This window comes from Pseudophryne corroboree, chromosome 4 (assembly GCF_028390025.1).
Source record: "Pseudophryne corroboree isolate aPseCor3 chromosome 4, aPseCor3.hap2, whole genome shotgun sequence".
NCBI classification, from domain to species: domain Eukaryota; kingdom Metazoa; phylum Chordata; class Amphibia; order Anura; family Myobatrachidae; genus Pseudophryne; species Pseudophryne corroboree.
This window is the reverse complement of record NC_086447.1, coordinates 295,580,988-295,605,235: the sequence shown is the minus strand read 5'-3', so window position 1 is coordinate 295,605,235 and position 24,248 is coordinate 295,580,988. Positions and strand designations below refer to the sequence as shown.

The window sequence follows — 24,248 nt, the reverse complement described above, 5'->3', positions numbered from 1 at the left end:
TTAGGTCGACAAGATTTAGTCATTAGGTCGACATGAACAAGGTCGATATGGAAAAAGGTCGACATGAGTTTCTTGACTTATTTTGGTGTCGTTTTCTTCGTAAAGTGACGGGGAACCCGAATTAGTGCACAGTGTCCCCTCGCGTGCTTCGGGCAAGGTGCCTTGCTGCGCTCTGCACAGGTTACCGTTCCCAATTGTAGTCCACGTGGATCGTAAAGTATGAAAAAGGTAAAAAAAAAAAAAAAAAAAGGAAAAAAATTGTGAAAAACTCCCGTCAACCTTGTTCACGTCGACCTAATAAGCATGTCGACCTAATGACAAATATATAAGGGGACATTATACAGTTCTTGTGCAGGACCTGTTTTTGGTTAGATCAACACAGAGAACTCGTGGACACTCGCTCAGGTTAGAGGAGAGGAGATTCCGCACAATACGGCGTAAAGGCTTTTTTACGGTAAGGACGATATGTGTTTGGAATTCTGTGCCTGAGGGAGTTTTAATGGCGAACTCAGTCAACAGCTTTAAGAATGGGTTAGATAAATTCCTAATGGATAAGGATATCCAGGGTTACGGGGCATAGTCACGCACTATGGTTATTATAAAAAAATAAGATTTTACTTACCGATAAATCTATTTCTCGTAGTCCGTAGTGGATGCTGGGGACTCCGTCAGGACCATGGGGATTAGCGGCTCCGCAGGAGACAGGGCACAAAAATAAAGCTTTAGGATCAGGTGGTGTGCACTGGCTCCTCCCCCTATGACCCTCCTCCAAGCCTCAGTTAGGATACTGTGCCCGGACGAGCGTACACAATAAGGAAGGATTTTGAATCCCGGGTAAGACTCATACCAGCCACACCAATCACACCGTACAACTTGTGATCTGAACCAAGTTAACAGTATGACAACGTAGGAGCCTCTGAACAGACGGCTCACAACAATAACAACCCGATTTCTTTGTAACAATAACTATGTACAAGTATTGCAGACAATCCGCACTTGGGATGGGCGCCCAGCATCCACTACGGACTACGAGAAATAGATTTATCGGTAAGTAAAATCTTATTTTCTCTAACGTCCTAGTGGATGCTGGGGACTCCGTCAGGACCATGGGGATTATACCAAAGCTCCCAAACGGGCGGGAGAGTGCGGATGACTCTGCAGCACCGAATGAGAGAACTCCAGGTCCTCTTTAGCCAGGGTATCAAATTTGTAGAATTTTACAAACGTGTTCTCCCCCGACCACGTAGCTGCTCGGCAGAGTTGTAATGCCGAGACCCCTCGGGCAGCCGCCCAGGATGAGCCCACCTTCCTTGTGGAATGGGCCTTGACAGATTTAGGCTGTGGCAGGCCTGCCACAGAATGTGCAAGTTGAATTGTGCTACAAATCCAACGAGCAATCGTCTGCTTAGAAGCAGGAGCACCCAGCTTGTTGGGTGCATACAGTATAAACAGCGAGTCAGATTTTCTGACTCCAGCCGTGCTTGAAATATATATTTTCAATGCCCTGACAACGTCCAGCAACTTGGAATCCTCCAAATCGCTAGTAGCCGCAGGCACCACAATAGGCTGGTTCAGGTGAAACGCTGACACCACCTTAGGCAGAAAATGAGGACGCGTCCGCAGTTCTGCCCTGTCCGAATGGAAAATCAGATATGGGCTTTTATACGATAAAGCCGCCAATTCTGACACTCTCCTGGCTGAAGCCAGGGCCAGTAGCATGGTTACTTTCCATGTAAGATATTTCAAATCCGCCGATTTGAGTGGCTCAAACCAATGGGATTTGAGAAAATCCAAAACTACATTAAGGTCCCACGGAGCCACTGGGGGCACAACCGGGGCTGTATATGTAGTACTCCTTTTACAAAAGTCTGGACTTCAGGAACTGAAGCCAATTCTTTCTGGAAGAAAATCGACAGGGCCGAAATTTGAACCTTAATGGACCCCAACTTGAGGCCCATAGACAATCCTGTTTGCAGGAAATGTAGGAATCGACCCAATTGAAATTCCTCCGTGGGGGCCTTCCTGGCCTCACACCACGCAACATATTTTCTCCAAATGCGGTGATAATGTTGTGCAGTCACCTCCTTCCTGGCTTTTACCAGTGTAGGAATGACCTCTTCCGGAATGCCTTTTTCCCTTAGAATTCGGCGTTCAACCGCCATGCCGTCAAACGCAGCCGCGGTAAGTCTTGGAATAGACACGGTCCCTGCTGAAGCAGGTCCCGTCTTAGAGGTAGAGGCCACGGATCTTCTGTGAGCATCTCCTGAAGTTCCGGGTACCAAGTTCTTCTTGGCCAATCCGGAGCCACGAGTATCGTTCTTACTCCCCTTTGCCGTATAATTCTCAGTACTTTTGGTATGAGAGGCAGAGGAGGAAACACATACACTGACTGGAACACCCACGGCGTTACCAGAGCGTCCACAGCTATTGCCTGAGGGTCTCTTGACCTGGCGCAATACCTGTCCAGTTTTTTGTTGAGGCGAGACGCCATCATGTCCACCTTTGGTTTTTCCCAACGGTTCACAATCATGTGGAAGACTTCTGGATGAAGTCCCCACTCTCCCGGGTGTAGATCGTGTCTGCTGAGGAAGTCTGCTTCCCAGTTGTCCACTCCCGGAATGAACACTGCTGACAGTGCTATCACATGATCTTCCGCCCAGCGAAGAATCCTTACAGCTTCTGCCATTGCTCTCCTGCTTCTTGTGCCGCCCTGTCTGTTTACGTTGGCGACTGCCGTGATGTTGTCCGACAGGATCAACACCGGCTGACCCTGAAGCAGGGGTTTTGCCAGGCTTAGAGCATTGTAAATCGCTCTTAGCTCCAGTATATTTATGTGAAGAGACATCTCCAGGTTTGACCATACTCCCTGGAAGTTTCTTCCCTGTGTGACCGCTCCCCAGCCTCTTAGACTGGCATCCGTGGTCACCAGGACCCAGTCCTGTATGCCGAATCTGCGGCCCTCTAACAGATGAGCACTCTGCAACCACCACAGAAGAGACACCCTTGTCCGTGGCGACAAGGTTATCCGCTGATGCATCTGCAGATGCGATCCGGACCATTTGTCCAGCAGATCCCACTGAAAAGTTCGTGCGTGGAATCTGCCGAATGGAATCGCTTCGTAAGAAGCCACCATCTTTCCCAGGACTCTTGTGCATTGATGCACAGACACTTTCCCTGCTTTTAGGAGGTTCCTGACAAGTTCGGATAACTCCTTGGCTTTCTCCTCCGGAAGAAACACCTTTTTCTGAACCGTGTCCAGAATCATTCCCAGGAACAGCAGACGTGTCGTCGGGGTCAATTGAGATTTTGGAAAATTCAGAATCCACCCGTGCTGTTGCAGCACTATTTGGGTTAGTGCTACTACGTCCCCCAGCTGTTCCCTGGACCTTGCCCTTATCAGGAGATCGTCCAAGTAATTAATACGCCTTTTCTTCGTAGAAGAAACATCATTTCGGCCATTACCTTGGTAAAGACCCGAGGTGCCGTGGACAATCCAAACGGCAGCGTCTGAAACTGATAATGACAGTTTTGCACCACGAACCTGAGGTACCCTTGATGTGAAGGGCAAATTGGGACATGCAGGTAAGCATCCTTGATGTCCAGGGACACCATAAAGTCCCCTTCTTCCAGATTCGCTATCACTGCTCTGAGTGACTCCATCTTGAACTTGAATTTTTGTATGTACAGGTTCAAAGATTTCAGATTTAGAATAGGTCTTACCGAGCCGTCCGGCTTCGGTACCACAAATAGTGTGGAATAATACCCCTTTCCCTGTTGTAGGAGGGGTACCTTGACTATCACCTGCTGAGAATACAGCTTGTGAATGGCTTCCAATACCGTCGCCCTGTCTGAGGGAGACGTTGGCAGAGCAGACTTTAGGAACCGGCGAGGGGGAGACTTCTCGAATTCCAACCTGTAACCCTGAGATATTATCTGCAGGATCCAGGGGTCCACCTGTGAGTGAGCCCACTGTGCGCTGAAATTCTTGAGTCGACCCCCCACCGCCCCTGAGTCCGCTTGTAAAGCCCCAACGTCATGCTGAGGGCTTTGCAGAAGCCGGGGGGGGCTTCTGCTCCTGGGAAGAAGCTGCTTGGTGCACTCTCTTACCCTTTCCTTTGCCTCGGGGCAAATATGACTGTCCTTTCGCCCGCTTGTTCCTATAGGAACGAAAGGACTGCGGCTGAAAAGACGGTGTCTTTTTCTGTTGGGAGGGGACCTGAGGTAAAAAGGTGGATTTCCCGGCTGTTGCCGTGGCCACCAAATCCGATAGACCGACCCCAAATAATTCCTCCCCCTTATACGGCAATACTTCCATATGCCGTTTGGAATCCGCATCACCTGACCATTGTCGCGTCCATAAACTTCTTCTGGCAGATATGGACATCGCACTTACTCTCGATGCCAGAGTGCAAATATCCCTCTGTGCATCTCGCATATATAGAAATGCATCCTTTAAATGCTCTATAGTCAGTAAAATACTGTCCCTATCCAGGGTATCAATATTTTCAGTCAGGGAATCCGACCAAACCACCCCAGCACTGCACATCCATGCAGAGGCGATGGCTGGTCGCAGTATAACACCAGTATGAGTGTATATACTTTTCAGGGTAGTTTCCAGCCTCCTATCTGCTGGATCCTTGAGGGCGGCCGTTTCAGGAGACGGTAACGCCACTTGTTTTGATAAGCGTGTGAGCGCCTTATCCACCCTAGGGGGTGTTTCCCAGCGCGCCCTAACCTCTGGCGGGAAAGGATATAATGCCAATAACTTCTTTGAAATTAGCAGTTTTCTATCGGGGTTAACCCACGCTTCATCACACACTTCATTCAATTCGTCTGATTCAGGAAAAACTACAGGTAGTTTTTTCAGACCCCACATAATACCCCTTTTTGTGGTACATGCAGTATCAGAGATATGTAAAGCCTCCTTCATTGCCGTGATCATATAACGTGTGGCCCTACTGGAAAATACGTTTGTTTCTTCACCGTCGACACTAGATTCGGTGTCCGTGTCTGGGTCTGTGTCGACCGACTGAGGTAAAGGGCGTTTTACAGCCCCTGACGGTGTCTGAGACGCCTGTACAGGTACTAACTGGTTTTCCGGCCGTCTCATGTCGTCAACTGATTTTTGTAATGTGCCGACATTATCACGTAATTCCATAAATAAAGCCATCCATTCCGGTGTCGACTCCCTAGGGGGTGACATCACCATTACCGGCAATTGCTCCGCCTCCACACCAACATCGTCCTCATACATGTCGACACACACGTACCGACACACAGCAGACACACAGGGAATGCTCTTATCGAAGACAGGACCCCACTAGCCCTTTGGGGAGACAGAGGGAGAGTTTGCCAGCACACACCCAAGCGCTATAAATATATAGGAACAACCCTATAGTAGTGTTGTCTCCCTTATAGCAGCTTAATATATATCAAAAACGCCAAAAAAAGTGCCCCCCCTCTCTTTTTTACCCCGTTTCTGTAGTGCAGTGCAGGGGAGAGTCCTGGGAGCCTTCCTCGGAGCGGAGCTGAGCAGGAAAATGGCGCTGTGTGCTGAGGAGATAGGCCCCGCCCCCTATTTCGGCGGGCTCTTCTCCGGAGTTTGTGAGACCTGGCAGGGGTTAAATACATCCATATAGCCCCAAGGGCTATATGTGATGTATTTTTTAGCCAGAACAAGGTATTCTCATTGCTGCCCAGGGCGCCCCCTGCACCCTCCGTGACCGCTGGTGTGAAGTGTGTGACAACAATGGCGCACAGCTGCAGTGCTGTGCGCTACCTCATGAAGACTGAAAAGTCTTCTGCCGCCGGTTTCTGGACCTCTTCGCTTTTCGGCATCTGTAAGGGGGTCGGCGGCGCGGCTCCGGGACCGGACTCCATGGCTGGGCCTGTGTTCGATCCCTCTGGAGCTAATGGTGTCCAGTAGCCTAAGAAGCCAATCCATCCTGCACGCAGGTGAGTTCACTTCTTCTCCCCTAAGTCCCTCGTTGCAGTGAGCCTGTTGCCAGCAGGACTCACTGAAAATAAAAAACCTAAAAACTTTTTCTAAGCAGCTCTTTAGGAGAGCCACCTAGATTGCACCCTGCTCGGACGGGCACAAAAACCTAACTGAGGCTTGGAGGAGGGTCATAGGGGGAGGAGCCAGTGCACACCACCTGATCCTAAAGCTTTATTTTTGTGCCCTGTCTCCTGCGGAGCCGCTAATCCCCATGGTCCTGACGGAGTCCCCAGCATCCACTAGGACGTTAGAGAAAGAGGGGTAAAACGTAACGGCAGTCATCAACTTCAGTCAAAATTTTCTACAAAATAATCGTGCATATGAGACCACAAATAGGTTGAACTCGGAAAATTGTCTTTTTTCAACCTTAGATACTATGTTACTATGTTACCATGTGGACCAATAGTGGTCGACCTAATGACCGTAAGCCCTCTAAATACTAGTAAAAATGTATTAATGAACTGCATGTGAAACGCATTTGACCGGCACTTGCAATTTGTAATGCAAAATGCCAATGGGTATAAGGCCTTTGGCAATTTGGGACTTTACAGCTGATGCTGAGAACAAGGGTCCTCTGCCAATCATGTACTTAAGGTTATAATACACCCGTTACCTCACTTCAGTTATGTTGTACTCTTCAGACAAAAAAACAAAATCACTCATTTCATGTTAATTAATGATGGAATCACATTTTGTCCCAATACCCAGAGACAAAGTTTTTATGGACTGATATTTCAAAAGTGATATATACCCCTATCTGAGATGGCCTATACAAATAATTGAGGAATTAATTTTAACTATGCCCCCCATGTTCAGCCAGATTTTCTAAATATATCTCCTTGCACAGACTATATGCAGGCTCAACAATACAAACAACTTCTGACCTTTCCCGTTTAACCATCCATCGGTAGGTTTTCATTTACTGAGCTTTCCACCTCTAGCAATAAATCATAAAGCCAACACAAGAGAAATATTTCTGTCTTGGGTTTTAAAATATAGTTATTTAACATAAAATGTTTAGCTCAAAGTGGACCAAGAAGCAGCTTAAGATGTGGGAGGCCCTTCCTGCGGTAACAATTTCTCAAGTGGAAACTTTATTGTCACACTCTCCATACTGTACAAGAACTCACATGTAGCAAATGCACAAAACCTGTATACATTCTTTTTGGGGCGATGGGGGAGAGCTCTAGTAGCCCATTACCATACTCATTTACATCCTATTAGGATTACAGATTAATGTCAGTGGGTACAAGTCCTTGATTTGCTGACTAACATATCTAAGAGGTCGATGTAATATAGACAAATAAACAGTCCTGCCATTTGCAGCAGTGAGCTGGAATAGTGAATGCAGCACTATGTGTCACCAAATAACCATGCCTTTTACTAGACTGTCACAGCCTAATACAGCTTACTACATGACTGTCAAATGGATCTTTCTTTAGATTTATAGACTGCAATTAGTTACTGTAAATCTATCGCAATGACCACTTTCTAAAACACCTGGCCAACTCCATTACAATTACAGGAGTTGGGAGGAATTTAAAGTGATGTCTCAACTACAGCTCAGTATCATAAATGTGCATTGCATGGTCAGTAAGTGGAAGAAGACACTGTGGTCGATTTAATTCAGCAACAGTTGAATGGCGCCGGGAATTAGCTCCCAACGCTATTCAATTCAGCTAAAGTTAAGTTGGAGAATGCCCGTTCTCGCAGACTTAACAGGTAGTTTTGTCGGGAGAATGAGCATTCTCCGACTTAACTACCCGCGGCGATGCTGATTCCCGACAGAATCAGCCTCGTGGCAGCTCTTTTGTCGGTTTTCTTCTCTCACCCCCTGGGACTGAGAGAAGAATTCCTGACAATTGAGGGTACCTAGTCGCTGTATTGAATAGCGCCAGGAGCTAATTCCCGGCGCTATTCAACTGTTGCTGAATTGAATCGACCCCATTGGGGTAAATTTACTACAGTTGGAGGTTTGTTTTTTTTAGAACTGGTGATGTTGCTCATAGCAACCAATTAGATTATACTTAACATGTATCTAGCTGCTTCTAGAATAGGGGTGGCCAAAAAGTCAGAGGCAAAGAGCCAGAAAAGATCTGTGGTCAAGAGCAAGAGGCACTACCATGCACGCGCCAAAAGCACGCGCGCAAAAAATGGGGGCGTGGCCTAGTTGTCATAAATGCCACACCCCATTTTTGTGCGCCCACCTTTCGGTATGACCTCATAGCATAACCCTGTTTTTCCTCATGTTGTACAGTGCCACATACATATAATGCCCCAGTGCAGTGCAACGTACCTATAAAAAACGAAAAAATGGGTGCCTCCACAGTGCCAGGTGCACGTATGCCCCCACAGTGCCAGGTGCACGTATGCCCCCACAGTGCCAGGTGCACGTATGCCCCCACAGTGCCAGGTGCACGTATGCCCCCACAGTGCCAGGTGCACGTATGCCCCACAGTGCCAGATACATACATGCCCACAGTGCCAGATACATACATGCCCACAGTGCCAGATACACACATGCCCACAGTGCCAGATACACATATGCCCATAGTGCCAGATACACATGTCCCCACAGTGCCAGCTATGCTCCCAGTGCTAGATACACATATCCCAGTGCCAGCTATGCCCCCACAGTTCCAGGTACACATGTCCCCACAGTGCCAGTTATGCCCCCAGTGCTAGATACACATGTCCCCACAGTGCCAGCTATGCCCCCAGTGCCAGATACACATGTCCCCACAGTGCAAGCTATGCCCCCAGTGCTAGATACACGTCCCCACAGTGCCAGCTATGTCCCCAGTGCAGATACACGTCCCCACAGTGCCAGCTATGTCCCCAGTGCAGATACACATGTCCCCACAGTGCCTGCTATGCCCCCAGTGCCAGATATGCCCCCAGTGCCAGATACACATGTCCCCACAGTACCAGCTATGGCCCCAGTGCCAGATATGCCCCCAGTGCCAGATACACATGTCCCCACAGTGCCTGCTATGCCCCAGTGCCAGATACACATGTCCCCACAGTGCCAGCTATGCCCCCAGTGCCAGATACACATGTCCCCACAGTGCCAGCTATGCCCCCAGTGCCAGATATGCCCCCAGTGCAGATACATATGTCCCCACAGTGCCTGCTATGCCCCCAGTGCCAGATACACGTCCCCACAGTGCCTGCTATGCCCCCAGTGCCAGATATGCCCCCAGTGCCAGATACACATGTCCCCACAGTGCCAGCTATGCCCCCAGTGCCAGCTATGCCCCCAGTGCCGATACATATGTCCCCACAGTGCTAGCTATGCCCCCAGTGCCAGATACACATGTCCCCACAGTGCCAGGTATGCCCCCAGTGCCAGATACATATGTCCCCACAGTGCCAGCTATGCCCCCAGTGCCAGATACACGTCCCCACAGTGCCTGCTATGCCCCCAGTGCCAGATATGCCCCCAGTGCAGATACATATGTCCCCACATTGCCAGCTATGCCCCCAGTGCAGATACACATCCCCACAGTGCCTGCTTTGCCCCCAGTGCCAGATATGCCCCCAGTGCTAGATACACATGTCCCCACAGTACCTGCTATGCCCCCAGTGCAAGATATGCCCCCAGTGCAGATATGCATGTCCCACAGTGCCAGCTATGCCCCCAGTGCCGGATATACGTGTCCCCACAGTGCCAGCTATTCCCCCAGTGCAGATACATATGTCCCCACAGTGCCAGCTATGCCCCAGTGCCAGATACATATGTCCCCACAGTGCCAGCTATGCCCCCAGTGCCAGATACACATGTCCCCACAGTGCCAGCTTTGCCCCCACTGCAGATACATATGTCCCCACAGTGCCAGATACACGTCCCCAAACAGCGGCAGCTATTGCCCCAGTGCCAGATACACATGTCCCCACTGTGCCAGCTATGCCCCCAGTGCAGATACATATTATTACTAAAATGTATTATTCTACCCTTATATATAAGGTTTATTTTCAATTCATACTTACACATGGATTCAATCTACCAAACACATTTGCAGAACTAGTAACTAGAGGCCAGATGCATGTGGTTTAAGACCTTCTCCACCTACGGGGTAGATTCAATCAGCCTTGGGACTTAATGCGGGGTTTTACTTCCCAGGTTAATTGGCCAGAGATATTCAATTATTTTGCCTACAGCTAATATGCGGTAAACCTTAGCTGCCGGGTTGTGTCCAGAGCTATGCAATTACCACCCATGGTAAGCCCACGACAAGCTCCAGAAGCAGTAGTTATTGCGGATTTCTGCTTACACCTCACGGGGTGCCACCATAAATCTGCCTTAAGCCCACCTCTGGAGTGAGTCGCAGACTTACCGCAGTCAGTTACTGAATATTACTTGGCACTTAACCCAGGAGCTAAAACCCTGTTGTAAGTCCACCGGCTAATTGAAGCTGCCCCTGTAACTGCATTATTAATAGGGTTATGGATCAATGGGTCGACAACGTCTAGGGTCAGACACCAAATGGTCTACATGCACAAGGTTGACACGGGCAAAAGGTCAACTTGGAAATCGACCTCTTCACTATCATCCAGATACCAATTATGTGGGCTAAAATATAGGTCTGATGAAGAAACAACATCACATAACACTGCTTATTTTGAAAGCTCTTTCACAGACATATAGACATGCTCTATATATCCCAATGTTGCTATAAGGAAAGAAATTGAAAAAAGCTTTAATACTACTACGCATGGCATCCCTTTTCTTTTTGGTGTTTTTTTGTCTGCCATTTATTCTTCTTCTTAGTACCTTTCCTTTCGCTGTAGTCATGCTGCTCCTGTATCCCTTATTCCTTCCCCCATCACATTTACCGGATACATACGATATCCCGGCAGACGGCATGCAGGTGGTCACTATAAAGACAGTGGTATCCCATCTGCCGGAATCCCGGCAGCGAGTCCGCTCGCCACGCATCAGGCACGGTGGCTCGCTTCGCTCACCACAGGTTCTATTCCTATGACCCACCAACCAAGTGGGAATACCCAGCTTGTGTTGGGATTCCGGGCATCGGTATTTCACCGTCGGTCTCCTGAACGCCAGGATACAGAGAGCCGGTATATTGACTGCATCCCTCTTTACCTATGCGCTCTCCCTTTTGTGATTTCTATACAGTGTTTCTAATCGTATTAATTGTACCTATGAAAAATAGCTCCCCTTTGTTGCTCAATGCATTTTGTTTTCTTTTTGTTATTTTCTGTTTCCGTGAGCTCCTTAAATAAAAATAAAAAAATGCTTTAATACATACAGTAACAGAAATAATGCCCTGGAATAACTATAACTAAATTCCAGGTCAGTGATTAGGCATGCTGTTTGGGGGCAATTTAACAACGTACAGTAGTCATGACAGGTCCGTTGTTGCAATAAGCAAAAAATGGCAAGTACTGCCAGGGTTGGACTGGCCCACCGGGGTACAGGGGAAACCCCCCGGTGGCCCCACTGCCTAGGCCCCCCCCCCCCACATCTAGGGATCAGGTTCCAGACTATGTTCTTGAATTTTACATTATACATGTTACCTAAAACTGCACAGGACTATGGTTTATTGTTTATAGTGCATTGCTATTATTAATTTGCTACATTACCATGTATTCACTAACAGTATTTACTAAATATAGGGGTCTATTTACTAAGCCTTGGATGGAGATAAAGTGACTGGAGATAAAGTAGCAGCCAATCTGCTACTAACTGCCATTTTTTCAAACACAGTTAGGGGCTGATTGGCTGGGACTTTGGGGGTCATTCCGAGATGATCGTAGCTGTGCTAAATTTAGCACAGCTACGTTCATTCACACTGACATGCGGGGGGGTGCCCAGCACAGGGCTGTCCCGCCCCGCATGTCAGTGCCGCCGCCCCCCCCCCCCCCCCCGCAGAAGTGCAAAGGCATCACACTGACCAGCGCAGCTTTAGCGTGCTGGCCGGGAGCTACTCACCGTTCCCCGGCCTGCAGCGGCTGCGTGTGATGTCACGCAGCCGCTGCGGCCCGCCCCCCGTTCGGGCCTGCGTTGGTCGGACCGCGCCCACGTAACGCCGGTCAAACGCCGCCGTTCCACCCAGCGACCGCCTCTGCCTGTCAATTCTGACCCGATCGCACCGTTCTGACCCGATCGCACCGCTGCGATAAACTGCAGCATGCGATCGGGTCAGAATGACCCCCTTTATCTCCATCCAAGGCTTAGTAAATAGACCCCTTATTTATCAAAGGGCCCAGCCCATGCATTCTCTAAATGGGGGTACACACGGAGAGATCAGCGCTTAAATTCGGGGGGAGAGGTGTGCTGAGCGGTCTGTGTTAAGATCGCTCAGTACACTTCTCTCCCGTCAGTACTGGCCTTAACTGTTAGGAAAACCAATGTGGCGGCTGGTCACACCCCTAAATATGAGACCCTACCACTGTGTCCCCCCCAGTGGGCCCTTCATGCACCAGCCAGACACCGAGTTCTGCTTTTCTTGACATTCCACACTGTCAGAGGAGCCACCGAATCTTAAGACAGGGTTAGCTATTGGAAACATGCTTCAAAAACCTTGGGTTTTCAGATAACTAGTTCAATCAATACTTTCCCATATGGAGATGATGGCGTGCCATTCAGCCATTAACGTCGTAAACAACATAAATAGGAAAGATTCTTCAAGTTTGAAAAAATTATTAATTGAGCTGAAAAGCATGACAAATGGGCCTCTGAAACATTACAGATGCTTTTTTTTTAAATATAATTACTTTTTCATTAATTGTATCTGTTCTTGCCATCCAGAAATGATGAAAAGGCATTTGGAAGCAGCTGGCAGGGGTTATAGCCAGTGGCAACTCTTAGGGACATATGTATCAAAGCTTGGAGAGAGATAAAAGTACCAAACAATCAGAACATGTCATTTTTCAAACACAGCGTGTACAGTGACAGTAAGGAGCCGATTGGCTGGTACTTGATACAACCAACTGATACATATATGCACTTAATGTGTAGGCCAGGGCAAAATATAGATATATGCACCATTACAAGAGAAAACTGTTTTTCATAGAGTACTTTAATACGCTGAAACAACTCGGTAAACCTGCCATCTACAGTATATGCATGCCTCCTACTACAACATGCCGCACTGAGATACAGGAAATATTTTTATTTTCAGTCACAGAGAACTTCCTCATGCCCAGCCCCTCACACACCTGTGTACCACACAACGAGTCTGGGACCCACAAGTGCCAGCATGCCCTGAATGTGGGATAGAAGCAGAAGTGGCAGTCACGGTGGCTCGGAATAGGAAGCGAGGCGGCGATTGGATGTCCAAGTGCAGCAACTCACCCTTTGAAGTACGCCTTGACTCGGACCTGGTGGGAGTGATCTACCAGCTGGGACATGGTGCTGTCCCTCTGTGTCGGCATGTCCTACCGGGGAGACGCTTGCGGTGCCCGGAGCAGCAGATCGCAGTGCCCGCACTCCTCCCAGTCCCACCTTCCTCCTCCTGATCGCGAATCCCTTCAGCAGCCCGCACACACACATCCGGGGAGGGCACTTCCCTGGCCACACTCCGCCTCACTGCCGCGGCCGCTAGGTATGGTGTAGCATAGCAGTGACTCAGGCAGCAGCGGAGGTGCAGTCTGTGCTATGGTGCTACTAATGTATCTTGTATCATGTGTGGAATTGCTCCATCATCCACTGACTTACTATACATTAGTAGGGTCCATCATGGTGTGCCTATAATCCGGCGTATGCCTGCTCTGCCACCGAAAGGGTTCTCCTATATATACTGAGCAATGCACAAGAGCAAAAGTTAACACTGCCAGGCACAATCTGCAGGATGTATTACAGCAAACCCAAATGTTGCGCTTATTCTCAAGTTTAGGGTACACACAGAACCGCCAGCCCTTGGAATCAGAACCAACTTCAATGCAGTAACTCATTATCCGTACTGACTAATCATAAAGACTATTAAGGTTTTTTATTAGCGGTGTTGTGAATATCAGCAGCATTAAGGAATGCAATGGGAAACAGTAATGACAACAGTACAATGAATGAAGCCGCCTCAACAGCGGCAGTAGAGACGGACGTGGAGTTAAATGCCCCCAGCAGCAGCAGCAGCTGATACAGTCACACGGCAATGCGACGCATGCGCAGCGACACCTAGTGACGGAGCCAGAAAATGGCGGAAGCGCAGTGAGTGAGTGAGTGACTAAGTAAGTGAGTGAGCGACTCAGGTGGGCGGGGGTAGCAGGCAGTAGCATAGGGAGAGCCGCCTGGGACTGTGAGGTTGCAAGCGGGTGATGGAGGAAGGATGGGGAGGGTGTGCAGAGTGCAGGCATGCAGAGTGGGGTGAAGGGCTGCAGTGAGGACAGGTGACACATTACTGCTGGGTGACATCACATGTATGGCAAGAAGAGAGTATTATAGCATTGTGTCATTATTATGCTGGATATACATTGCTGTTTATGGCTAGGACTGCAACCTGCTATACATACTGTAGGTCACATCTACACTGCCTTCCAAAATTCCATTACTTTGTCTTGTCCGCAGACAATCAGGGAATAATAAAAGATGTGTCCTTAGCATTACACTTCCTTTCCACACTCCAAAGTAAAGTTCTCATTCAAATGATTATCTTTTAATAGATAGCTATTGTGGTAGCACCAGGTTGTAGCTGTCTATATATTGGACAGGACTCTAGGTAAGGCTTAAGAAGCTGGTGGCTCATAAGCTGTTGTATAATTAATTGAAAGTCCTAGAAATGTCCTGCTGCAGTTTTACAGCAGTTGAGGGACACTGGTCACCTGCGTCAGGTGTGGATAGATTGGAGTGATCTTGAGTGGATAATTACTGTTTGTCCAAATTGTGCCTCAAATGACAGATTGGATTTAGTTCTGCTGGATATTTTGTTTGTGATGTAGATGATATGAAGTTTTCATGCATGAATCTTCCTTGGCTTAAAACGTGCAAATTGTCACATCCATTGTGTTTAGAATACATACTGTACAGGTCGCACAGTGCTGGAGAGATACCACTTTTAAATATAAAATATACAAACAAAGCTACAAGTAAATTATGTTTGCCAGCATAACGAGCACAATTTCTGAAACATTTATTACCAGTTGAAGTAAACGCTTTTTTTTAACACAGAAAGGAAATTATCTATCTATCTATCTATCTATCTATCTATCTATCTATCTATCTATCTATCTATCTATCTATAATTTTGTTGCTGAGGAAATGTTGAAATGGAATTGAGTTTCCAAAGTAGATGGAACCATAGAATGCCTTCTAGAATTACAGCTCTACTAGAAAATGTGGGTCCATTTAGAGACCCTACAGATAGATGGATGGTACTTTATAAACTTTATATTTCTTCAGGAACCACATCAGATATGGCCATTCCTATCCTAGTTATAAGAGAGTTGGAACAAGCTGCAAATGCAAAACAAATAATCCTATTGCAGATACATGGCTCAATTGTGAACAGGATCAGGAGTCTAAAACCTATAGAGAATGAAGTAACTGTTGGAGGAAAGGTGTTTCATTACAGTATTTGGCACATGAAGTACAGAACAGTAAGGAAAAGTGCTTCAGCTGTTTTCATACACTATAGATGGTATACTGTATGTGTCGTCTTTGGGTAGAAGGGTTATCTATGTATGATCACAAACAGGCTTCCAATGATTATAACATTGGCATGGCAAGGACCACCAAGGATTTTATCCTCTGGTGGCAAAATCCAAGGTTAAGGACACACAGAATTTCACTCTCTGCTCCAGAATGGGTAATACTGTTGATAGACTCCAGTGCTGCAGGCTGGAGAACTCCTTACAGAGATTGTACAAAGATGTTTACACACATCTCCTGTATTTGCACTGCGCACGTCCAGATCTGGGGCTGTCATCCCGCTAGCAGTGCCCAAAACGCTGCAGCATGATTGACATGCTGCTGGCATTTGGAGTAGCAACAGAAAGCCTTCCAGAAAACATGGGGTGTTGGCCCCGTTTCTGAGTCTGTAGATGCAGCTTCACAGGCCAAGGCTGCGTGATTTACCCAGATGTTCTGAGTAACCTGAGTGTTACTCAGACGTCTGATGGTCATGCTGTTAATTCTAATGCTTCGTCCTTGGACGCAGCATCGGATCATATAATCCTGCAGTGGGCATCCTGCGGCTTTTGCATATTTTTGCACCATTGCTGCGTACATAGATGCGGCAGCAGTGCTAACTGGTTGGGATTAATATACCAGCGTTCGGGATGCCGGCGGTCAAAATACTGACCGCTGCATCCTGATGTTGAGAATCCAGACAGGGGAAAGTAAGTATACTTACCTTCCCCCAATGGCAGCCTAACCCTAGACCCCTCCCCGCAGCCTAAACCTAACCTCCCCCCTCCCCCCCCCGCAGCCTCACCCTCCCCAGGGGGTGCCTAAATGTAACCCCCCTCCCCACAACCTAAACAACCCCCCATCCCTCCCACCGTCGTTGCGGCTTACCTCTCAGCTGGTCCAGCACACGATCTTTCGGGATCCTGGTGGTTCAGGATTCCGGCACCAGGCTTGTGACCCTATTCAGGATGCCGATGTGGACATTTCGAGTAGTGTTGGGATTGCGGCGTGGGTATTTAGATTGCTGGGATCCCGACCGCCATGCTAACTGCTTTCATCTCTAAATCAGGCCCTTGATCACAAAGAGAAAATAATCTTCACTTAAATGTACTGGAAATGACAGCTGTATAAAAACAGTTCAACAATTTCACCAACAGTTGCTGTGTCTTGCATCTCAGGGTAATCTCCAACAGCAGAGAACAGTGCTGGCCTTAAAATACCAGGGAGGCAGCAGAAGCAGAGCTGTTATGTTGGAAGTAGCAAAACTAATACCTTGGCTTGGGATGAAAGAAACCTTTAAGCATTCCATGTCCTAAGTAAAGAGAATGCAGCAGCAGATTACCTAAACCACAGGCAAGTTATTCCAATAGAATGGTTACTACATCAGGAAGTCTTCAAACTGCTCATAGAAAAACGTTGTCTTTCTCAAATGCTCATTATAGCAATACACCAGAATGCCAAGGTACCAAGCTTCATTACTTGACACAAAGTTCCAGGGACAGAAAGGGAAGATGCACTGACAAGGTAATAGAGGTTTCAGCTATAGTGGTGTGAACAAGGTTTTGCCCCCTTCCTGATTTCTTCCATTTTTACATATTTATCACATATATTTGTATCAGATCTTCAAACAAAACTGATAATTGAGTTTTCCACAGATTAGCAAAAATAAAAAAACTAAGGAAGGGGCAAAACCTTTTTAATGTCACCGTAGGTTATGTTTCCCCTTTGTGTCCTTTCACCTCTTGTCTGCTAAGAAAGATCAAAATCAGCGTAAATAAAAGTAATCATAATTCTTCGTCCACGACACCCGTGGTTCCCAATGGCTTGTATGATGCTTCAGAGAGACCCTTGCACCCTCATCCATGCTTGTTGCTTGAAGTTACAGACTTGCAACCAAATTCCGAAACTCCTATTAGAATGGAGATTGAGTGGGAACTGTGCAGCAAGGAGTCTGCAATCAATATATTCTTGCAAGGAATGAAAGCTCTTCTATAGTATATTACAGCGTTTGGAAGCTATTTATTGCTTGGTGTCAAGTTAAAATGAATCCAAGTAAAGCTACTGTACCATTAAAAGTGTGCTCGTTTTTCTACAGGATGGACTTGGTTAAGGACTTGCCTTATTCAAACTCAAGATACCGGTATCAACATTTATTGTTTACTTACATTCTAAATTGTCTTCAGAAGAACTTTTTCTTCCAGGAGGTATAGAGAATTTGCCCCTCCATCAGAGAGTGTTTCTAGTGGCAGTTACTTCTGCCAGAAGGGTTGGAGCATTGTAGGCACTTTGGTGCAAGAAAACCTTTTAAAATATCTACAAGGATAATGTGAATCTAAGATCCAATCCAGCCTCTTTCCAAAGATAGTATCTATATTTCTCTTAAGTCCTAGTAGATACTGGGGTCTAGTACTTTAGTACCATGGGGGTATAGATCGGGCCCCCTGGAGCCTGGCACTTTAAAACTTTTAGTGTGTGTATATGTGTGTGCTATGCCCCTCCTACCAGACTGAGTTTAGAAAAATGTGCCCAAGGAGCCTGGTGCACTTCTCTGGAGCTCCAGAGATTTTTCTTTTAAATTTAATTTAGTTTATTATTTTCAGGTAGCTTTGCTTAGCAGACAGACTACCTGTGGGACTTAGAGGGGGGGACCGAACCAACCTCCTGAGGTTTAATGGTTTGTAATCCCAGCATATAGGACACTGAGCTCCTGAGGTGCTGATCACTCATCGTCAGTATGTGTGCCCACACCAGCAGCTAGCCTCCACTCTCTAACAGATGCCGAAGACCAGGTGCGGTGAGTGTTACATCGAGGTCCCGGTTAGCGGGTCCCCGGTGCATTTTGGAGGCATGTCACACGACGGTTACGGGCCCGGAGCTGCGGTGGCAGCCGCGGACGAAACAGGCTCAGGGCTATTGCCCAGCAGTGCTCACTGTTATTTAAGGCTTTGTGTGGACTGTAAATGACATTTCCGAGGTGTTTTACACTTGTGGCCAGTATAATCTTGTCAGGGGTCGCGCGCCATTGCAAGGGGCGGGGCTTCCCGAAGCGGGACCAGCGTTGAGAAGGCGCCATTTTCCTGCTGCTGCAGATCACCAAGGCTGCATGCATGCTGCTCCTCCAGGACCCACGCTGTTACAGACTGTCTGAACTGGTACCAGGGTGTCGTAGACAGGGGGGAGCACGATTTTACATACACTTATTTTCACACATTGGGGGTCATTCTGACCTGTTCGCACGCTGCAGTTTATCGCAGCGGTGCAATCGGGTCAGTACTGCGCATGCGGCACCGGCGCATGCATGAAGGCCGTTGGGCCACTACGATCGCCTCTGTCTGATTGACAGGCAGAGGTGGTCGCTGGGCGGGGGCAAAACGGCGGCATTTGGTCGCCGTTTCGTGGGCGTGGTCCGGCCAACGCAGGCATGGCCGGACCGAACGGGGGGCGGGCCGCAGCAGCTGCGTGACGTCACATGCAGCCGCTGCGGGCCGGGGAGCGTTGAGTAGCTCCCGGCCAGCACGCTAAAGCTGTACTGGTCGGGAGCTACTCTTGAAGTGCAAAGGCATCGCCGCTGTGCGATGCCTTTGCACTTCTGCTGCGGGGGCCGGCACTGGCATGCGGGGCAGGATAGCCCTGTGCTGGGCGTCCCGCCGCATGTCAATGTGAATGATCGTAGCTGTGCTAAATTTAGCACAGCTACGATCATCTCGGAATGACCCCCATTGTGCTGCTGTGTTCTGTGTGCTGGGTCCGCTCCTCAGAGTCACTCCAAAGGGCTCTCTAGGTTCTGTGTAGGGTATTGGGCTACAGGCTGCGCTGTTGTTTCCTGTATTATGTCTGAAGACTTGGTTATGTGTTATGTGTGCTGCTTGTAATTCTACCTCGTCTTCAGCGGGGTCTCTCATGTGCAATGTTCCTTGTCTCCTCAAGGGCCCATCTCACATGCACCTGACTGGTTGGACTGCCTTAAGAGCATGATTCACAATGTCAATTCTGCACTAGCTGTAGCTAAAAGGGAGAGACGGGTTAAAACACTCAATTGATTGTGTAACTAAGGCAGCAGATTCCAGGAAGACTTCGCAGCCCCCTCTAGTTGCTTCACACAAACTCTCGCTGCCACAGGGTTTACAGTCCGATTCTGATTCTGATAAGCCAGATGTGGATGATGATGACATGGCCGAGGACAGCTCTCTGTCCCCTGGAGTGGAGGCTCTCATTTTTGCCATAAGAGAGGTCCTTCACATACCGGACCAGGAGGCGGAACCAGATGAGGAGTTATACTTTAATGTAAGACCCAAGAGTTCAGCTACCTTTCTGGTGTCTAAAGAGTTAAACTCCCTGGCCAAGGAGGCTTGGTTAAACCCTGATACAAAATGTAATTTCTCTATCGTCCTAGTGGATGCTGGGGTTCCTGAAAGGACCATGGGGAATAGCGGCTCCGCAGGAGACAGGGCACAAAAAGTAAAGCTTTAGGATCAGGTGGTGTGCACTGGCTCCTCCCCCTATGACCCTCCTCCAAGCCTCAGTTAGATTTTTGTGCCCGGCCGAGAAGGGTGCAATCTAGGTGGCTCTCCTAAAGAGCTGCTTAGAAAAGTTTAGCTTAGGTTTTTTATTTTACAGTGAGTCCTGCTGGCAACAGGATCACTGCAACGAGGGACTTAGGGGAGAAGAAGTGAACTCACCTGCGTGCAGGATGGATTGGCTTCTTGGCTACTGGACATTAGCTCCAGAGGGACGATCACAGGTACAGCCTGGATGGTCACCGGAGCCTCGCCGCCGGCCCCCTTGCAGATGCTGAAACGAGAAGAGGTCCAGAATCGGCGGCAGAAGACTCCTCAGTCTTCTTAAGGTAGCGCACAGCACTGCAGCTGTGCGCCATTTTCCTCTCAGCACACTTCACACGGCAGTCACTGAGGGTGCAGGGCGCTGGGAGGGGGGCGCCCTGGGAGGCAAATGAAAACCTTTTTTGGCTAAAAATATCTCACATATAGCCTCCGGGGGCTATATGGAGATATTTAACCCCTGCCAGAATCCGTTAAGAGCGGGAGACGAGGCCGCCGAAAAAGGGGCGGGGCCTATCTCCTCAGCACACAGCGCCATTTTCCCTCACAGAAAGGCTGGAGGGAAGGCTCCCAGGCTCTCCCCTGCACTGCACTACAGAAACAGGGTTAAAACAGAGAGGGGGGGCACTAATTTGGCGTTAGAAATATATAAAAAAGATGCTATAAGGGAAAACACTTATATAAGGTTGTCCCTATATAATTATAGCGTTTTTGGTGTGTGCTGGCAAACTCTCCCTCTGTCTCTCCAAAGGGCTAGTAGGTCCTGTCCTCTATCAGAGCATTCCCTGTGTGTGTGCTGTGTGTGTCGACATGTATGAGGACGATGTTGGTGAGGAGGCGGAGCAATTGCCTGTAATGGTGATGTCACTCTCTAGGGAGTCGACACCTGAATGGATGGCTTATTTAGGGAATTACGTGATAATGTCAACACGCGCCAAGGTCGGTTGACGACATGAGACGGCCGACAAACAATTAGTACCGGTCCAGACGTCTCAAAAACACCGTCAGGGGTTTTAAAACGCCCGTTTACTTTAGTCGGTCGACACAGACACAGACAGGGACACTGAATCCAGTGTCGACGGTGAATAAACAAACGTATTCCTTATTAGGGCCACACGTTAAGGGCAATGAAGGAGGTGTTACATATTTCTGATACTACAAGTACCACAAAAGAGGGTATTATGTGGGATGTGAAAAAACTACCGTAGTTTTTCCTGAATCAGATAAATTAAATGAAGTGTGTGATGATGCGTGGGTTCCCCCCGATAGAAAATATGGGCGGTATACCCTTTCCCGCTAGAAGTTAGGGCGCGTTGGGAAACACCCCTTAGGGTGGATAAGGCGCTCACACGCTTATCAGAACAAGTGGCGGTACCGTCTATAGATAGGGCCGTCCTCAAGGAGCCAGCTGACAGGAGGCTGGAAAAATATCATAAAAAGTATATACACACATACTGGTGTTATACTGCGACCAGCGATCGCCTCAGCCTGGATGTGCAGAGCTGGGGTGGCTTGGTCGGATTCCCTGACTAAAAATATTGATACCCTTGACAGGGACAGTATTTTATTGACTATAGAGCATTTAAAGGATGTATTTCTATATATGCGAGATGCACAGAGGGATATTTGCACTCTGGCATCAAGAGTAAGTGCGATGTCCATATCTGCCAGAAGATGTTTATGGACACGACAGTGGTCAGGTGATGCAGATTCCAAACGGCACAAAGGTGTATTGCCGTATAAAGGAAGAGGAGTTATTTGGGGGTCGGTCCATCGGACCTGGTGGCCACGGCAACTGCTGGAAAATCCACCGTTTTTACCCTAAGTCACATCTCTGCAGAAAAAGACACCGTCTTTTCAGCTTCAGTCCTTTCGTCCCTATAAGAGTCATATCTGCCCAGGGATAGAGGAAAGGGAAGAAGACTGCAGCAGGCAGCCCATTCCCAGGAACAGAAGCGTTCCACCGCTTCTGACAAGCTCTCAGCATGACGCTGAGACCGTACAGGACCCCTGGATCCTACAAGTAGTATCCCAGGGGTACAGTTTGGAATGTCGAGACGTTTCCCCTGCGCAGGCTCCTGAAGTCTGCTTTACCAAGGTCTCCCTCCGACAAGGAGGCAGTATGGGAAAAAAATTCACGAGCTGTATTCCCAGCAGGTGATAATTAAATTACCCCTCCTACAACAAGAAAAGGGGTATTATTCCACACTATATTGTGGTACTGAAGCCAGAAGGCTAGGTGAGACCTATTCTAAATCTAAAAAAATTTGAACACTTACAAAGGTTCAAATCAAGATGGAGTCACTCAGAGCAGTGATAACGAACCGGGAAGAAGGGGACTATCTGGTGTCCCGAGACATCAGGGATGCTTACCTCCATGTCCGAAATTTGCCCTTATCACTAAGGGTACCTCAGGTTCGTGGTACAGAACTGTCACTATCAGTTTCAGACGCTGCCGTTTGGATTGTCTACGGCACCCCGGGTCTTTACCAAGGTAATGGCCGAAATGATGGTTCTTCTTCGAAGAAAAGGCGTCTTAATTATCCCTTACTTGGACGATCTCCTGATAAGGGCAAAGTCCAGGGAACAGTTGGAGGTCGGAGTAGCACTATCTCGGATACTGTTACAACAGCAGGGGTGGATTCTAAATATTCCAAAATCGCAGCTGATCCCGACAACAAGTCTCCTGTGCTTAGGGATGATTCTGGACACAGTCCAGAAAAAGGTGTTTCTCCCGGAAGAGAAAGCCAGGGAGTTATCCGAGCTAGTCAGGAACCTCCTAAAATCAGTGCATCATTGCACAAGGGCCATGGTAAAAAAATGGTGACTTCCTTCGAAGCAATTCCAGTCGGCAGATTTCATGCAAGAACTTTTCAGTGGGATCTGCTGGACAAATGGTCCGGATCGCATCTTCAGATGCATCAGCGGATAACCCTATATCCAAGGACAAGGGTGTCTCTCCTGTGGTGGTTACAGAGTGCTCATCTTCTAGAGGGCCGCAGATTCGGCATTCAGTTTTGGATGTTGGTGACCACGGAGGCCAGCCCGAGAGGCTGGGGAGCAGTCACACAAGAAAAAAATTTCCAGGGAGTGTGATCAAGTCTGGAGATTTTTCTCCACATAAATATAGCTAAGGGTAAATTTATAATGCTCTAAGCTTAGCAAGACCTCTGCTTCAAGGTCAGCCGGTATTGATCCAGTGGGATAAAACATCACGGCAGTCGCCCACGTAAATAGACAGGGCGGCACAAGAAGCAGGAGGGCAGTGGCAAAAACTGCAAGGACTTTTCGCTGGGCGGAAAATCATGTGATAGCACTGTCAGCAGTGTTTCATTCCGGGAATGGAAACTGGGAAGCAGACTTCCTCAGTAGGCACGACCTCCACCCGGCAGAGTGGGAACTTCATGGGGAAGTTTTCCACATAATTGTAAACCGTTGGGAATTACCAAAGGTGGACATGATGGCGTCCCGTCTGAACAAAAAACGGGACAGGTATTGCGCCAGGTTAAGAGACCCTCAGGCAATAGCTGTGGACGTTCTGGTAACACCGTGGGTGTACCAGTCGGTGTATGTGTTCCATCCTCTGCTTTTCATACCTAAGGTACTGAGAATTATAAGACGTAGAGGAGTAAGAACTATACTCATGGCTCCGGATTGGCCAAGAAGGACTTGGTACCCGGAACTTCAAGAGATGCTCACAGAGGACTTATGGCCTCTGCCGCTAAGAAGGGACTTGTTTCAGCAAGTACCATGTCTGTTCCAAGACTTACCGCAGCTGCGTTTGACGGCATGGCGGTGGAACGCCGGATCCTAAGGGAAAAGGCATTCAGGAAGAGGTCATTCCTACCCTGGTCAAAGCCAGAAAGGAGGTGACCGCACAACATTATCACCACATGTGGCGAAAATATGTTGCGTGGTGTGAGGCCAGGAAGGCCCCACGAAGAAATTTCAACTCGGTCGATTCCTGCATTTCTTGCAAACAGGAGTGTCTATGGGCCTCAAATTGGGGTCCATTAAGGTTCAAATTTCGGCCCTGTCGATTTTTCTTCCAGAAAGAATTGGCTTCAGTTCCTGAAGTCCAGAAGTTTGTCAAGGGAGTATTGCA

At 48.1% G+C, this 24,248-nt stretch overlaps 2 protein-coding genes across 4 annotated transcripts in view; one reads left to right on the top strand and one right to left on the bottom strand.

The window, feature by feature from the left end:
• Positions 1–24,248, bottom strand: part of PRKCI (protein kinase C iota) — a 418,248-nt gene that overhangs the window by 335,601 nt on the left and 58,399 nt on the right. Inside the window, exon 2 of one of the 2 annotated variants that reach the window (XM_063916222.1) lies at positions 16,473–16,656. Coding sequence is in view for 1 of the 2 variants with exons in the window: in XM_063916220.1 (XP_063772290.1) it covers positions 13,317–13,396 (80 nt within the window). In the remaining variant the exon portion in view is untranslated. Of the gene's footprint in view, positions 1–13,316; positions 13,649–16,472; positions 16,657–24,248 lie in introns of those variants that run through there. The other variant, XM_063916220.1, reaches the window with a different exon arrangement.
• Positions 14,089–24,248, top strand: part of PHC3 (polyhomeotic homolog 3) — a 364,349-nt gene continuing 354,189 nt past the window's right edge. Inside the window, exons 1-2 of one of the 2 annotated variants that reach the window (XM_063916215.1) lie at positions 14,157–14,188; positions 17,680–17,724. In XM_063916215.1, the coding sequence (XP_063772285.1) occupies positions 17,681–17,724 (44 nt within the window). In that variant the 5' untranslated portion in view covers positions 14,157–14,188; position 17,680. Of the gene's footprint in view, positions 14,189–17,679; positions 17,725–24,248 lie in introns of both variants that reach the window. The other variant, XM_063916218.1, reaches the window with a different exon arrangement.